This window comes from Gouania willdenowi, chromosome 5 (genome assembly GCF_900634775.1).
Source record: "Gouania willdenowi chromosome 5, fGouWil2.1, whole genome shotgun sequence".
Classification (NCBI taxonomy): domain Eukaryota; kingdom Metazoa; phylum Chordata; class Actinopteri; order Blenniiformes; family Gobiesocidae; genus Gouania; species Gouania willdenowi.
The window spans coordinates 34,743,758-34,761,290 of NC_041048.1; the positions used below are offsets into that span (position 1 = coordinate 34,743,758).

The 17,533-nt window shown below is 37.2% G+C and overlaps 1 protein-coding gene across 2 annotated transcripts in view; it reads right to left on the reverse strand.

The window, feature by feature from the left end:
- The window catches only part of prickle2b (prickle homolog 2b), a 138,078-nt gene extending 120,545 nt beyond the window's left edge, over window positions 1–17,533 (reverse strand). Inside the window, exons 1-2 of one of the 2 annotated variants that reach the window (XM_028447459.1) lie at window positions 17,421–17,533; window positions 15,250–15,335 (exon numbers count right to left, since the gene is read on the reverse strand). In XM_028447459.1, coding sequence (XP_028303260.1) covers window positions 15,250–15,335; window positions 17,421–17,462 — 128 coding nt within the window. In that variant the 5' untranslated portion in view covers window positions 17,463–17,533. The remainder of the gene's footprint in view (window positions 1–15,249; window positions 15,336–17,420) is intronic. The other variant, XM_028447458.1, reaches the window with a different exon arrangement.

A 17,533-nucleotide genomic window follows, 5' to 3' on the forward strand; every position in this document is an offset into this window, starting at 1 on the left:
CACTTGTATGACGCTTCTAAAAACAGGCTATTTTTGGGCCTCCGTGCATATGCATGAGTGGGAGTAAACGCACACGCTGCTTCAGCGTGCGTGTTTATCATAGCATTGATTATAAATTATTAACAGTCACTTTCTCCTCCTCTTTTGACCACAGAAATAGTCAATTTAAGACAATAGCCCATTGACCGCAAAAACATCAGATCATCCCAAAAAGGCGATATAAATCTACTATATATCTACTAAAAGTAAGACTGATTGTGAGCGCTTTTTGGTTTATCTATATACTGGATTAGCTACTGAATGTAAAGATGTTAACTATGATATTAACTGTAATATCAACCTGCCTTCGCTATGTTTGTTTTACTTGTGAGGTAATTTGAGAGGGAGGAGCTCACATGTAAGGTAGGGGAAGCTAGGATTGTCAGGAGGAGGAGTTTCCGGGTTGTGACGTCACAACGCAGAAACTCCACCTCACCCGTTTGGAGCTGACTTTTTACAAAATGTGGGAGGGAGGGAGGAAACAGAACTTTTTCAACTTTGGCCCTCTGAATGAGGCCAAAGGAATGTACTGTATATAATTGTAGCAAAACCATTATAAAGTGAATTTTTCATAATACTGCCCCTTCAAGAAAAACATTTTTTGTTCATCTTGATACTAACGTTTCAGATACTATTTTACATTTTCAAAGGCTAAGTTCGTCGATTAGGGATGATGCTGATGCCAAGTAAAACTGAACTAACCAAAGCTAACTTTGCCTCTGTATGCTTCTTTCTGCCCCTATTTCCTGCTCCCTATTTCATTCTCTGTTCACTAAGATCACTCAACAGATATCTAAACAGTTTGGCACTGAGAGCCAACCCGCTCTCTCACCCATGAAATACAAGCTTCACTTAAGCGGCTTTTTGCTATTAATACTCTCCATCGCACACACGCATGTCTGAGCACACACACACACACATATGTGCTTGAACAAATGCCAAAAGCGCTAAAATGTGCACGAACCAGCGGAAGACAAGCAGATGACCATCACACCTCACCCAGCCAATTAGATTAAGCAATGACGCATGCTAGACTGAGAGCAGAAACAAGACAGCAGCTCGCCCACGCTTCAGAGGATAGAAAAATTACACGCACACTCACACACAAACACACAGACAGACGTCATTAAGCAGAATAAGAAGTAGCAGGAAGGGACAGAAAAGTCAAGGCGGAACAAAGTTTTCAGTTTGCCACAATTACCATCCAGTAGCCAACTGTGAATAAGCCAAATATTTGCTTCATTGTGTTGTTGGAAGTGGCAGCCTGAGTTCCTCCAATAGGTCAATTTTCCTAGGTCAAAGAGCTACTTAAAAGCAGCCAATAATCAGTAGGGTGGCTGAATCAATAAACCAATCCAAAAGGTTAACACTGCAGAGTCACCAAGCACCTCTTTTGCAGTTGGAGACAAATGAGGTTTTTGGTTTCTTGGAGGCTCCTCTGGGATTCAGGGTGTGTAATAAAATGGGACATGTCATTAAAGTAATGGGAATGTTATACAGAAACTGTCAGCTTTCTCCTAACTGATGAGCTGGAGCTAATAAAGAAAGTGATGATTCGCACCCAGGTTTTTGGGTTTATGGCTGATCATTTGTAATAAATAAATGAACAGGAGCTGGGGTTGGCACATCTGCATTGCAGCAGGTCCCATTTCAAACGATGAGGTAAACACTTGGGTTCTTTTCTGTGTGGAGTTTGCATGTCCTCCTTGTGTTTGCATGATTTCTCAGGGTACTCCGGCTTTCTCCCACAATCCAAAAGCATGACTGTTAGGTTGATTGGAGTCTGTAAATTGCCCCGTAGGAGTGAAAGTAAGTGTGAGTGGTTGCCTGTCTGTGCATTGCCCTGGGATGGACTGGCGCCCTTTCCACCTAGTGCCCCATGACAGCTGGAGGTAGGCACCAGCAGACCCTCTGCTAAAAACAAGCAAGCCAGTCAGAAATTGGATGGATGGATAAACAAGAGCACTCAGAGAGGTCAAACCTTCACCAAGAGCCAAATCTCCTTTTTGCCAAATATTAGCCGTTATCTGGATCAGTGATTACCAACGGCGACACTGAACCCTAAGGTGGTCGACTAGCACCTTGCATGGCAGCTCAGTACCATTGGTGTGTGAATGTAGATGTGAAATGGTAAATGCGCTGATATTGTAAAGCGTTTGGAGACTACTTCAGTGTGGGGATAAATCGCAATATAAATAAAGTCCACTTACCATCTTGGTACCAAAATCATTCACCTTTTAAAGGCTTGTAAGAAATTTCTATCCCCAATAATAACGATACAGTAGGTCCAAATGTATGGACACCCTAGTTTTTTTTTTAAAAATATTGCATTAAAAAGCAAAATCCGGATCCAAGCTGGATAAAGACAGGCAATTACAAACTGAGATATAAGTTTTTAGAATTTCACCAATAATGAGAGATAAGGATTATTCAATATTGATCCGGCTCCCCTTCAAAATTCATTGGAATCTCCCATAACCCAAGGTCTATCTTTGGTAAAATGTTGTCAAAATCTGTTCAGTCCTTTTGACGTAATCCTGCAAACAGTCAATCAAAGAAATAAATAAATGCTAGTGAGAATAATACATCCTTGGCGGAGTTAATAAAACAAAGAAACACTTGATCAGATATGAGTCAATAATACAATCAGGAATTTAAAGTTATAGATTTAAGTTGTGTTGATCTTGTACAATGGGGACCTCTGTTGGTAGCTGAAGTTAAAAATAAACAATCACAAACTTCTCCTTATCTCTATCCCCCACCAACCACACTAAAAAAACAACAATAATCATAATCCATTTTTGACTGTCCAAACAGTGCCTTAAACACTGCTCTGATCGGGGGCTCTCCCTCTCTCTAGCAGACCCAAATGGGAGCAGGTGGCTGCACAGGGAGGATTGGAGGGGGATAAAACAAGAGGAGGGGAGAATCAAAGAGGTCTTTGAAGTGGTGCACTGCGTAAACCTCACTGCTCTCAGCTGGTAGACTTCGCACCAGACAGATGAGACGCCGGGATGAATGGGTGCCAGAGGGGGGGAGAAAGAGATAGGGGGGTCTGTGGGGATGAACGGTTAGTGAGGTGAAGAACAGATATTGGATCAGCTGGTCTTTTTCCACTGGTCCTATTATTAATAAGACTTTTTCAATGTTGTTGAATGTTGTAGTTGAACAATGTTTCCATCACATCAGAGTAAAGGTGGATCAATATTGAAGATGTGTGTGTGTTACACCTGAAGATCTTTGCTCTAACCCATTGGGTCCCATTGGGTTGGGTCGAGTTTGTTCATTTTACACGGGTTCAGGCATGTGCAATAAATGAGTGGTCAGGTGACACATTTTGATGAGATGAAAGATGTTGAAATGGATGCCGAGGAGGTAGATTGAAGGCTGGCCTCTGGAAAATTAATAAATGAAGTTAAAAAAACGTCTAAACGACTCATTCTTGACAAAAGACAAGAGTCATTGGATTTGAATAATGTTGGGCTGTATTTTGGAAAAAAAAAATCATGTTTATTTAGATGAATGGGTTCGGGTTGAATTCAGTCGTGGTTGGCCTTGTCAGGTCCAACTTTTAAGACCTAATTACAGCTCTAACATGGGCTAGGTTCCAGGAAACATGAAGCTTCACATAAAAAAGGTTTTTTAGATTATTTGGAGCTCATTCATTCAGACCTAGAGGATTACTTCATAATAGGTTGTCGTGTAAACTAGGGAAAGTAGTGATTACATATATTTTATATTTTTTAGTCAAAGACCTTGCTTTTATATGTCTTCTTTAATTTATTCACTAAATTAAAAAAAACAACCCTGAGTGTTGAACCAAAGTCACAGACAGCATAGCATGAATTCACTGTCTCGCATGGGTGGGCGGGTGTGAATTGCAGGCCTGTGCGCAGTGCAAATGCTAACTTGACGAGAAAGTGACAGCCGAGAGCCTGCCTCCTTTTATACTCAGTGACAGTTCAAAAGCAGCTCAGCCAGATAAGCCCTCATTAAGGCCTGGATCAGTGGCAGGTCAAAAATCGGGGGGGAATTCTCAACTCTAGTGCACAAGTCAAAGTGAATTACAGATGTTTGCGAGTGTGAAAGAAATGCAGTTCTATGCAAGACAAGGCTAGGGCTGAGAAAGTTACAGACAGTACAAACAGTTAGAAAGCTTGTGTTTCATAGGACAACCACAGAAAACAGTTTGTTTCACTGATGGGTTTCCACCAGTCTGTTACTGCACTTTCAGCTCTCATCAAGCTTTTCTCCTATCAAAACTTACACATATTATTCAGGGCACTATAAAATCCACGTTAACGGAATCGCAGATGAAATCACGGAATCGACCAATGAAAACGGTTAAACACGGAAATGGACAGAATCGGCATGAAACGCCGTCACCGTGGGGCAAAGAAAGTTTTTTTTAATGGGGAAATGTTTCCGGGGACCACTTATTAGGTGCACCGCCCTCCCCCCTCCTGTCCTGGCTGCAATAAACTCCACCTAAAAACAACGCAAACCATCATTGACTCCTAAATACAGAGCTACTGGTGCCCGTTTAACTTTACTGTGCCCCCGTTTTTTGTGTAGCGCAGCGGTGCTCCGTGAGATTGTGATCAGCTTTAATCATCTTCCCCTACTCAATGTTTGAACTGTTGTGCCTGGTTAACTAAGAATAACTCAGTCTGTGTTGTCTTTTAGTTCTTTTTATTCCAACTTTAGTCTGTACTTCGTAGGTACACAGCAAGCTACCTCAAGTACAACCGTTTCAGTGGGAACTTCCGGTTTACAAAATAAAAGTCAGTTGGAGCAATGTTATTAGAAAGTTACATTCGAAAATCTCATCAGAGCTACAGAACATTCTCATTGGGTCATATTCTCTGGTCTAAACTCCTGCTTTAATACAGAGGGGACAGAGATGTTTGCAGTGAAACAGACCCATTGTCTTTCTACATAATACACAGTTAACTTCTAAATATAAATTGTTCAATGCCTTATGGAGCTGATGCATGTGCGCAAGATCGAACTGAAGCCAAGTCTCATTGCTTTTTTTTTTTTTGTCAAATATTTTTATTGATCATTATTTAAATTTTTGGGAAGGCACAGAAACAGACAAGGACATTCCAGATGTACCACAGTGGTCATCTCTCAAACGTATTAAACTTGTTACAGTAGAACATAACCATAAAACTCCATAAAACCAAGGTGTATTAGAGGTCAGGTACCCCTTCCCTACCGAAATAATAGAAAGAAAAACAGAGAAAAAAAACATGGGAAAAAGGGGAGGAGGAAGAACGAAAACAATAATAACAAAAATAAATAAATAAATAAATAATAAATAGACAGAATCAACAACTCAATAGTTCATTGTTTTTCAGCTTCAATGAGCAAGGTATCTATATGAAGTAGAAAAGGCTGCCAGATTTTATGAAAGACCTGTAGGGAATAGGGATGTAACGATTAATCGTAAGGCAGTTAAAAATCGATTCATAGGTATCACGGTTGATATCGATTTTCTGAAAATTGAATCGCAGTACTTTTTTTAACCAGCCATCCACAAGTGTAGGCGGCGGGCGGAGTCTGCTAATACTTTCTTTCTGGCCGCCTTCTACTCTTAAATATGTTAATAAATGATTCATTACCCCTTAAGCACCGAAAGAATATCAGTAATATTACCTGAATATCTGTAAAAGTCACGTTTTTCTATTAGCTCTGTCTGCTAGCATAGCTTCTCTTCTTCACTGCAAGATATCTGCATGCCAACCGACCACTGTGTTACCAGCGCCCTCTGCTGGTCCAAACAAATATGACGTAAATTAGTACAATCACGGTTTTTTTTTTTTTAAAGTCTAATTGTTAAGGCACAAAATACATTTTCAGTTGCACTTTTAAAAGAAAAAGAACTATTATGCAGTTTTGCATTGTTTATTATAGAAGCAGAATTTAAATTAATAGGCTTCATTTTCATTTGTATTATTCCTTTATTTATTTCATTCAAGATTTATTTTTAGTTAAATTGCATTGTTTTGAATAGTTTATCAAGGAATTCTTTTGACAATGAAAAATAAAAGGAAAATAGTACCGTATTTTCTAAAATTTGTCTACAGTCCCATTTTGCAAAATAAATCGTGAGAGAATCGTATCGTGAACCCAGTATCGTGAATCGAATCGTATCGGGAGTTGAGTGAATCGTTACATCCCTAGTAGGGAACCATTCAGGGAGAATCTGAGTTTCTCAAGTCTCACGCATTGTAAAATCTCTTGAATCCATCTATTATGTGTAGGTGGGGATGAGTGCGTCCATTTGAGGAGAATGAGCCTCCTCGCAAGCAAAGTGGTGAAAGCAATAACGTGTTGTGAGGTTTTGGACCAAACGAGTGATTGGGGCATTCCAAAACGAGCAACAAGGGGGTCAAGGTTCACTGTGCGATAAAAGGACCTTTCCTAAGGTTTCGAAGACGGCACGCCAAAATCAAAAAAGCATGTGATCAGCCGGTGCAAGTTTACATCTGTTACAGGAGCCAGCTCTATCTGGATACAGTTTAGCTAACCTTGCATAAGTAAAGTGGTTCCTGTGCAAGATCTTGCACTGTAAGAGTTTGTGCCTAGTGCATATTGAGGATGTGTGAACAAGATTAAGGATATAGCCCCATTGTTCATCAGATATGGTTATCTGGAGGTCATGATCCAAGTCTCATTTCTAAATATGTGTGGGAACCGTTTCCAGTATCCATGCGCATTTCACCAACCTCTACAGCTTGTTTTACTTGTTATTTATTCCGTAGTGGATCAAACTGTGGTTTTATGTTGTACATAGTATGAAAATAGTAGGACATCAGTCTGAGCAATGTGGACAGTAGTCTGAGGTTTGTCAGAGTTTCTCTTCCTGAGCAGCAGCCAACGCACACACCTCGGGTGCACACTGCTGGTCACGTCCATGCTGCACCTCATCGTGCTACCAGGAAAAGGGGTGGATGGCACAGATAAATTATAGTCAAATGTAACACCTTTTGTCCCATCCAGAACTGTTAAATTTGTAAATATCAACATATTGAACCCCCAGCCACCCTCGGTGACAGCGTGAGTGTCAGTTTAAATAGACTCTTTCTGGGTCTCTTTTGCAATATTATAAGTCTGTGTTGTGTAAATTGTAACTGAGTCCAAACTTCTAGTGCAATATAATGTTTCACCTTCTCGGGGCGCTGCACTTATTCCAGGTTCAGAAGTGCATAAGAGGTCAAGAACTTAAGACACCCGGATAATGCTCGTAAGGCCAGATTTGCGAGGGAACGCCCACATAAAAGGCCGCTCCACCCAGACTGGGACGAAGGTGTGCAGTGACCGACTTGAGTGCAGGGGCAGAATAGCGAGCAACCAGAAACAACGCCACTGCATGGCTTTTCTGACTTATGCGCATGGGAAAATAAAGCCCAATGAAGTTCTTACTTTTTTCCTACTACACATTGTGGGTTAACAAACAAGTACAAGTTGGCATGCAATGCTAACCTTTTTAAAAATATTGATTTGAGCAATTGTATTGAAAATCATTTTTCCGAAATTATAAGATAAAGTGTGTCACATACAACAAATCTATATATAATAAAAGGAAATATAATCAGTAAGATGTGTTGGAAAAGTGATGCAAACTGTGATGCAAACAGTAATCCAGTGGGCGGTAGGGGCGTAACGGTTAAGTAGGCTTGTCATTGGAGGGTCAACAGTTCAAATCCAACCTGGGCCATCCCAATAGGATGTTTCCCAAGTCGTGTTGTACATCACTTTGGACAAAAGCATCTGCTAAATGAAATTGTAATCTTTTAATCTAAACATATAGAAAATCACTTTGTGGATTATTTTTATGACAAAGCGTATGACTAAAAGCATGAGTAAAACAACAGCAGTAGATATACTAATCCCTAAACTATAAATCCTCCTGATTTCAAAATAAAAGCACAACTGCTTGTTAAAGCAAGTTAATGGAGCAATACAGTTCCCACTACTGCATGCATTATAATAAGGATGTAAAATACAGAACAGGGATGGTACCATTATCAGGATCACTGCTCCAGATAACAGATAAGAGGAGATTTGGTACATGGTGGAGGTTTGTGCTCTTGTTTTTTTTATTGTAGACATTTGTGAGGATTTGAAATTTGTTTTCATGGCAAAAGGAAAATGTTTGGTGCATCTTAAGATGATGGTTTTCAATAATGCCCCAACTATCACGTTTCAATTACCAATACAATTTCATCATGAATTGTTGTTGAAGCTTTTATGTAACGTTCTGCACAAAAACTACCGATAGTTGGAGGGATGCACTCCACTGTGAGAGCATTCAAATACAGAGATGTTGGTGCTCAGAGGGATCAAGTTTCCTTACTGGAAGCAAGGAGGGTGATTTAGTCCAGACAGTTTGACATGTTTGCCCTCTGCTGGCCAGTTTGTGTTTGCTAGATCAGTTTTTCTCACCCACAGCAAACCTTTTGCTTTTAACTGAACATGAGACACTAAAGTCCGCCTGTTCATCTCTAAATCAGCTACTGACTAAAAACAGAGCCGCAGTGTAAATGTATGTTACAACTAAGTAAATCTGTCTTTATTCTTTTATCAATATTTCATTGTTGTTGTGAGAGAATATATTTCAAACATACTGGCTTGTGTAGTCACAAAGCACGAGAGAAACACAACCCTTTACAGGGTCTTCTGTTACGTAACCAGACCCCCATTGTGTGGATGAGGTGACAAGATCTGCTGCTATCCCTCTGATCCATTCACTAATATGAAACCATGACAAAATAACATTTTTCCTTCCTATTTATCAAATGCCAAGTGGTTCCCAAACTTTTTCTGCTGTGCCTTCAATTAATAAATGTATTTAAAATGACACTTATGAATGATTTTGTATTTTCTCTGAATAAATAGGTTTTCAATCTGTATTTATAAGTTTTAAACATGTTTTTCTGTAATCATGTGATGTTCTCTGCTCAGATTATTGGTAAAAAAATAATAATAAAAAGCATAGTTAATCAAGTTATTGTTTGCCCAAGCCAATGGCTGGTCTGCAATAAAGTTTTTACTGAAAGAATATTTTAATCTGTCTGTATCTAATGTTGACCTACAATCTAAGTAGACTATGGGGGTTTATAGGTCATACTGTGAATGGAAAATAAATCAGCAATCAAGATAGATGGAAAATAACAAAAACGGAAAGGGAGAGTAGCAGACACAAGCGAGAGCCTCGAAGGTCTAACTATGATTTATAACTCGGAATCACAGCTCTACACCTCCACATAATCTGTGCCATATATCAAACTGTTGACATAGAGCAGTTTAGAAATGACTTCACTCAAAATGACAAAGACAAAATACACCATTTACAGGGTAAAAGGCCAGGCTTAGCAAGTCATTGGTCTCCTGCAACAATACAACAGCTATTGCTAATGGCTGCTAGGGACTTTTTGATTCCTGGAAAATAGCGAACAAATGGCTTTACCGCCTCAGTGCCAGAGCTCTAGGCAGCAAAGCTGGGTTCGTATTGTCTGGCACTGACGACTAATGGCTCTTCTTTCCCTTCCCCCCCTTTCCTCTGGCACTAAAGTAAGAAGCCATTTATACACCCATGGCTCCCCAACAGTTTGCTTTGCCAGGATGTCTTGTTAACACATTGAATAGCAGGACTGGCTTGTGTTATGGAGATCAGGCTAGGTTACCGAGGGGACGGACTTAAGCAGAGCATTCAGGGTCGGATTCTTCTACTACCCTCAGTCAGGCTCTCCTACTACTAGCTATAGGTCGAGCCAGGGCTCCGTACACACAAACAGAAACCTGGAGCTCTTTTTTTTTCATCTTAGCTTATCTTGTATTTCACCTTATCACTAGTGAAACATCAACATTTCTCTGCATAGTTTAGTGACAAACCTTCCTGTTAATCACTGTAGGACAAGCTAATCATGTAAATTACAACAAATCTCACCAAAGAAGAATTTTTTTTCCCATTCTGTAAGAAAACTTATAGCGTGGACCAGACATTGGCATTTGGCAGCCCAGGGGCCACAAGCAGTCCTCCTCTGTATCATTTTGTAAGGCCTTCCCAAAAACAATACACAAAATTAATTAAAAAAATAATAATTAACTAACACATAATGCCAAGAAAAACGCACAGAATTATTCCAAACATACACTACAGTGAAATTACATAAAACCCATAAAAAAATACACCAGACTACAACAAAAAAAAAAGACAGAAATAGATACAAAATTAATCTCACCAAAAAATATTTCTATTTTAACTTCTATAAGACACTCAATAGAGTAGACCTAATCTCATACAGTTGATATTAACCCAAAATATCAAAAAACTAAAAAAAATCTACTTTTGGAAGAAAAAAAAAACAAGAGCAAAAAAACTTAAACTCAAACGCTTCAGGTTTAAAGTAAGGTGCATGAGGTATATATATATATATATCATTTTGGTAGCCAGAACATCACCGAAAAACAAAAAAACATCACCTGTTCCTTGTCCCATTTATTGATTTAGCTGAAAATTTCCAAATCCGTTCATAACTTTTTACGTTATCTTGCTAACAGACAGATTGACTGAAAAATAAATGGAGGGTAAAACATAACATTCCACTCTGCGCTTCACACTGTAGAGTGATAATGTCACGCAGTCTGATCCTGATTCGCAGAGATATTTGAGGAACACACACACAGACAGACAGATAATCCTTGCTTTTACAGAGATAATAATAATAATAATAATAATAATAATAATAATAAACAATAATAATATAGAATCTGAATATATTATTTAATTTTTTTTCATTAGAACATGTCTTGTGTAAAAATAATTTGAATATTCAAGCGGTTGACTTTATATCTTCAATCATTACTGAGACTTTAATTTTACCTACAACAAAACTAAACTTCACAAATGAGTGGAGCTGCTCAGGTTAGTTGTTAATTAATCAAATGGGAAATACAGACACGACCTGAAATGATGAATGCATTGTGTGATGTATTTATAGGCTGTTTATCTCAGGACCATGATAAGTGTTTAACATTTTGTAACTAGATCAAAATGCCCCAGTCTAGACTGTTTAAAGTTCCTAATAATTCCAGTTCATTATTTTATTTCCTATATTTTTGGATCTCTTTGTATTCACTACGGTTCTTCTCCTGCACCTCGAAGAGAGGAGAGGGTCATGTGATCAGGCGGATCCCCTAACACGTTTACACCCAGGTTCATGGTAATAAGCCTGGTAATGAGTCTCATTAGCACAAAGAAATTCAATCAAGCCAATGGCAAGCATCAATAATTCAAAGGAAGCATGTCGTGCAAGGGAATCTCCTCCTATGGTGCACAACAGTCGACTCATCGGACTGAATTACACACCTACATACAAGCCGTCTCAAACCTTTCCACACCACCTAATACTCAAAACGTTGAGACTTTTTTTAATATACATATTTACTTGTTGCTCTGCTTTTTTACGAGAGCTACAGACACAAGTGCGGTGGCCGTAAAAGCTCACAACACAACATAAAATGAAGAACGCAACAAAAAGCGCACTGAGAGCTCACAACACAACATAGAATGACAAATGCCACAACACAACACAAAACAAGTGCACACAAATACAAACCTCACAACACGAACACTCACAATACAAAAGCACTCGGGTAAAAATCCACAACGAAGAATGACGAAAAGGATTTGGCACTGACACCAACGTTATCGTCACTCTTCTTCGTGGATTTTTTTATGTACCAACATTATCGTCACTCTTCTTCGTGGATTTTTTTATGTACCAACATTATTGTCACTCTTCTTCGTGGATTTTTTTATGTACCAACGTTATTGTCACTCTTCTTCGTGGATTTTTTTATATACCAACGTTATTGTCACTCTTCTTCGTGGATTTGTTTATGTACCAACGTTATCGTCACTCTTCTTAGAGGATTTTTTTATGTACCAACGTTATTGTCACTCTTCTTAGAGGATTTTTTTATATACCAACGTTATTGTCACTCTTCTTAGAGGATTTTTTTATATACCAACGTTATTGTCACTCTTCTTCGTGGATTTTTACCGGACTGCTTTCGTATTGTGTTGTGAGTTTTCGTTTTGTGAGCTTTCGTGTTGTGAGCTTTCGTGTTGTGTATTGAGGTTTGTATTTGTGTGCGCTTTTGTTTTGTGTTGCGTTGTGGCTTTCATCATTCTATGTCATGAGCTCTCAGGGCATTTTGTGTTGTGTTGTGAGCTTTTACGGCCACTGTACACAACACATAAGACTATTTACATTAGTTACACCAACAGCCCATTTTACCTCAGGACAATGCATTCCAAAAACCACACTATTAATACAGAAAGTACATTTTTATGTGCATTCTTAACTAAGATACACACAGAAAAGTCACCAGCTTTCCACACAGACAACAAATACATGCTGGACCTGTAAAACAGACTTTGCTTCAGTGGACACAAAGTACTAAGATCCTAGCTTCCAGCTTGTTGGAGAAGAACAAGTTTACTTTGTATTGTAAGTCTGCAAAGAGCAGCAGTTAAAGGGCTGCATTCCTGATCCCACCGTTACCCCTTCAACGGGCTACTTTACAGCCTTTACAGTTCTTCCTCTCTCAGCGAGTGCAAAGCCCCATTTAGAAGAACTTAAATGACTCACAAATTTCTGGCTCCTTAAACTGTTCCTGAAAAAGGGACCAAACATGGATTTTTTTTTTTCTTTCCTGAAATACATGCAGTCATTAATCCAGTTCAGTTTTTAAAAGGAAAAAATAACGTTTGTGTGTTTACAGCCAAAGAAAGTCATTGAATGAATTTGGACAGTGTAATCCAGGGGTGTCAAACTCATTTTTTCTTCAGAGGACAAAGACGGGCCAGTTGGATTGAAAGTGGACCGCAAATTTTTGGTGAGTAATATTAATAACCAATATTATTTTGCCCTAGTTTGCATGGTAAATGATACAGCACGTAAAGCCACAACAATATCAAAAAATAAAGGACAGACATCTGTCGATGTCAGACGACTTCTGACTGATTTTTGTGTCATTTTTAGGGGAATCTTGTGGGATTTGTGAGAAATTGTGGGAGTTCTTCTACAATTTTAAATTTTAAATGACTTCCGTTTATCAAGATCCGTGTGTGTTTAATAAGACAGCATGTTTATGCCTCCGTCCATCCACTCTTTTCATTATATCCATGTCTTTTAAGGCTCTTATTAAATAGTCTTGGCTGGAGTCCGGGATGCCGCCATCTTGGATTATGCGGTCACCAGCGCGTCATCGCTGCAAGTCACGCAAGCGCAAAATGATCCGAATTAACTTAAAGCAGCTTTAACCAAGTTATGTGTTTACAAGAAAGAAGAATTATCTAATTCGGAATTAAAAACGGAATAAACCAGCCACCTAATTCGGAATTGACTTTAATTCAGAATTAAATTAGCATTAGGAATTAACTGTTTACAAAGTCAGGTTAAAGAGGAATTAACTTTAAAGAGGAATTAAAGCTCCCATGTGAAAGTGCCCAATATCAACATAAACAACTTTCAAACTATGAAAATACCAGAAATGTCCCACTGGCTTTAGTAGTGAAGGAGAATAAGTTTTGGATAAACTACAGGTACAGTTTGTGGTTAGGCCCACAGTTTGTCACAAGTTGACAGTTGGTTAAGAATAAGCAGAGACACTGACAAACTTTCTCAGACCTTGCATGGTGCAGTGTGCATGTTGCCTTCCTACAGTTACACACATTGGTCACTTTATAACCCACTAACTCAAACCATCTGCAGCGCACAGCAGGAATGTTTCACCTGACAATAGTAAAGTTTACATGTAGTGTAAACAGGTTTATGGAGCTGTTACTGTAGAGAGGAGGGTTGAATCTGCTTTGTTGGAGAACACCAGGGGACAGACAATGGTTTTCTCACAGCGCTGTGCATGGCTGATTCTCTTCAATAAGCTCGGAAGCAGCTTATATCAAACAGTTGACAAAACAAAAGCTGCTTTTTGGAGAAACCTACATTCGACTACTTCAACAGAGAACATCTTGTTCTCTTTCATAAGAAAATGTTTATCTTCTATATTTGTTGCATCTTTTAAAAAAGCACAAAGTGCATCTGCTACAACCGTTACAATACAACCGCTGATTTGATACCTAATCCTATGATTGTTGTCACTTGGTGCACTCTGACAATAACAACAATTGTTGAAAAAACATTTTTTTAAAAATGCTGTTGAATACAGCCATGTTGCTAATGTCATGATGCACCACCCAATTTTATGATCTCCAGTTAAACCGATACAAAGTCCTCCCTTTGTATGACCACTTTTTCCCTCTTCACATTGTAGCACCTGAGACAAACAAATATAATAAGGCTTTATGTCGACAAATCTGTTGAGATTAAGGGTGTAAGAAAAAATTGATTCAGCAATATTTCACCGCTCGATTATCGTAATCCAAAAAATGTCCAAATTGATTTTTTAAATTATGCTTTTCAACCAAAAACAATTAAAAAAAAAAAAACATTTAATTGCGCTAACGTATGCATAGCACCTAAACGCCTGGTCATTAGGTGTCAATGAACCACATCAGACCTTGTAAAACTACCTCATTCTTCAATGCATTTTAGCTTGGAAGTTGATTGCATTTTGTTTTCATAAAACAAACTGGGTACTTTTATAGATGTATGTGGTAAAGAATTTAAGAACTAAACAGAATCAGAATCTGTTGTAGAAGCAAAAGTTACATTTTAATTAAAAATTGTAATTTGGCAGTTTAATAAACATACCACTTGTTTTTTTTAATGTACTTGGATTACAGTTAGTTGCCATTTACTTGTTCTCCCACGTTAAAAAAAAAAATATATATATATATATTTAATACCATTTTGCACTTGTAAAGGTGACATTTGTAATTATTGATATTGCGATGTACATTGTATTGTTTAGTATCGGGATAAATTGTATCGTGACATTCAAATCGTATCGTATCGTCAGATTCATGGCAGCGCACACCCGTAGTTGTGATCCATTAAAACAGAAGTCACATGCTTTGGCAATCTTTGAATCCCTTCAGTGCTCTTGATTTCACATGACAAATATGCGCAAATCCAACCACTCAGTCACTGAGTAAACATGTAAATGTCTCGTTAAAAAAAGAGAGTCATCAGGCTGATTTGGTTGCATGGGGTGTAATTCACACTGTACCTCCATTCATGCCAAGCAAATCCAGGACAGTGTTCTCCACATGTGGTGCAGGGCTGTCCTCTGCGTGGTTCCTCTGCAGGGTTCAGCTTAGGACATGCAGAGAAAAAAGGTGAATCAGAGTGATGGAGTTATTAATACAGTAAAACTAACACTGGCTGTTTAGGACAGTAGGGCTGAGGTTTCACTGCGGCTTCAATTGTTTAAGTTTCATCAGGGAAAAAGCTCTACATTTAGAATTTTTTACCACCCACAGCTCCAAAGATGATTGGTTTACACAATTTGGCCTTCAATCCTCACAGATTTAGGTTTAGAAAGTCCCTAAGAAAAATCGAAAACTAGTTTCTACAGGTGTAAGGTTTAAAATGGGAAACATCACAAACAATTTGCAATAGAACTGCTAAAAAAATATTGCGTGACCTGCTGGAGACAATCATTCTTTATCAGATATAAACATCATGTAGCTCCCAAGACCATTTGCTTGAAAAAAAGGTCTCAATTGCCTCTGAAAAGTTTGTTTTCATCTCCACTGTAAACAGTCTCTTATTGACATTGTCAAAAAAAAAATAATAATAATAATTGCATTGTGGGAAGTGGAGTCTTGTAGATAGATGCATAGAAGTGTGTTTCCTTCATTCAAAACGCAGAATTAACAATATTCAATGAGATTGTAGATGTATTATGTACATGAGAAAAACAAAGTAGATTACATTGTAAACCTGTTCATTTTATATGGTAAATTACACAAGTGTAAATTCAACAAATCTTCTCCCCTTTTTTGAGTGAATTTAAATAATATATCAAGACTTTGTTACTTATTCATACAAAAAAGCATAAAAACTGTGAAAATATACTATGGGTGCCAAGTGTAAAAATGTAGTATAAAAGTTGTAGCTAACACATTTTCATTATTTATCACACTTTTCTCATATTTAGCACATTTTCCTACATTTAACAAAACATTTAACCACATATGTAGAGGTAAAAAAATAAAAAATAAAATATAAATAAATAAATTTAAAAAAGCATTAAATCTAAATATTTAAATCTAAATCAAAATGGTATGTTATATCTAAATGTTAAATCTATATCTAAATATTTAATCTAAATCTAAATTTTAAATCTAAATGTTATATCTAAATGTTAAATCTATATCTAAATATTTAATCTAAATCTAAATGTTATATATCATATCTAAATGCTAAATCTGATATCTAAATGTTAAATCTAAATATTAAATCCATTTAACATTTAGATATAAGATTAAGCATTTAGATATGATAAATTACATTTAGATTTAGATTTAAATATTTAGGTTTAACATATGCTATTTACATTTAGATTTAACATATATTATTTACATTTAGATTTAACATATATTATTTACATTTAGAGTTAAACGTTTAGATTTAAAATTTAGATTTAGATATGACATAACATTTAGATATGATATACAACATTTAGATTTAAATTAAATATTTAGACTTAGATTTAACATTTAGATATAACATAACATTTAGATTTAAATTTAAAATTTAGATTTAGATTAAATATTTAGATTTAGATTAAATATTTAGATTTAGATTAAATATTTAGATATAACATATACCATTTAGATTTAATGCTTCTTTTTTTTTTTTACCTCTATATATGTGGTTAAATGTTGTGTTAAATATAGGAAAATGTGATAAATATGAGAAAAGTGAGATAAATAATGAAAATGTTTAAGCTACAACTTTTAAACTAACTTTTTACACTTGGCACCCCATAATATACAACAATATTTTTGAAGAGGAAAAATAACTGATTTACCCATTTTATTTTTTTTACTTTTCTTTCAATTGTGTATGTATGATTATTTCTTGCTTGTCTCCTTTCTGTATCTTTGTATATGTGCACTTCTGACTTGTAAATTTATATTTTCCAGATAAAATAAAAAACACAATAAAGTTGTAAAACACGTTTTTTCAGAAATGAAAACTTGCAACATAAGGATTTCAAAGTGCTTGATAGAACAGAAAAAAAGACTTCAACTATAAAGTTAACATCCCAGCACAGTGACAGACACTTGTTCTCCAAGGAAACAAACTCACAACAAACGAGGAACAGAAAGTACCAGTAGTAGTGTCATTAACCACAGCTAAACCATCCACACTGACTATTGTCTCACATACCGGTCTATAGGAGTCTTTCCTCCCGGTGCTGCCTCTCAACATGACCGACCGCAGGGAGAGCCGCAGATGTCCAGGACACAGAGCCGAGGACTGCACACTGATGTCAGGCTGAT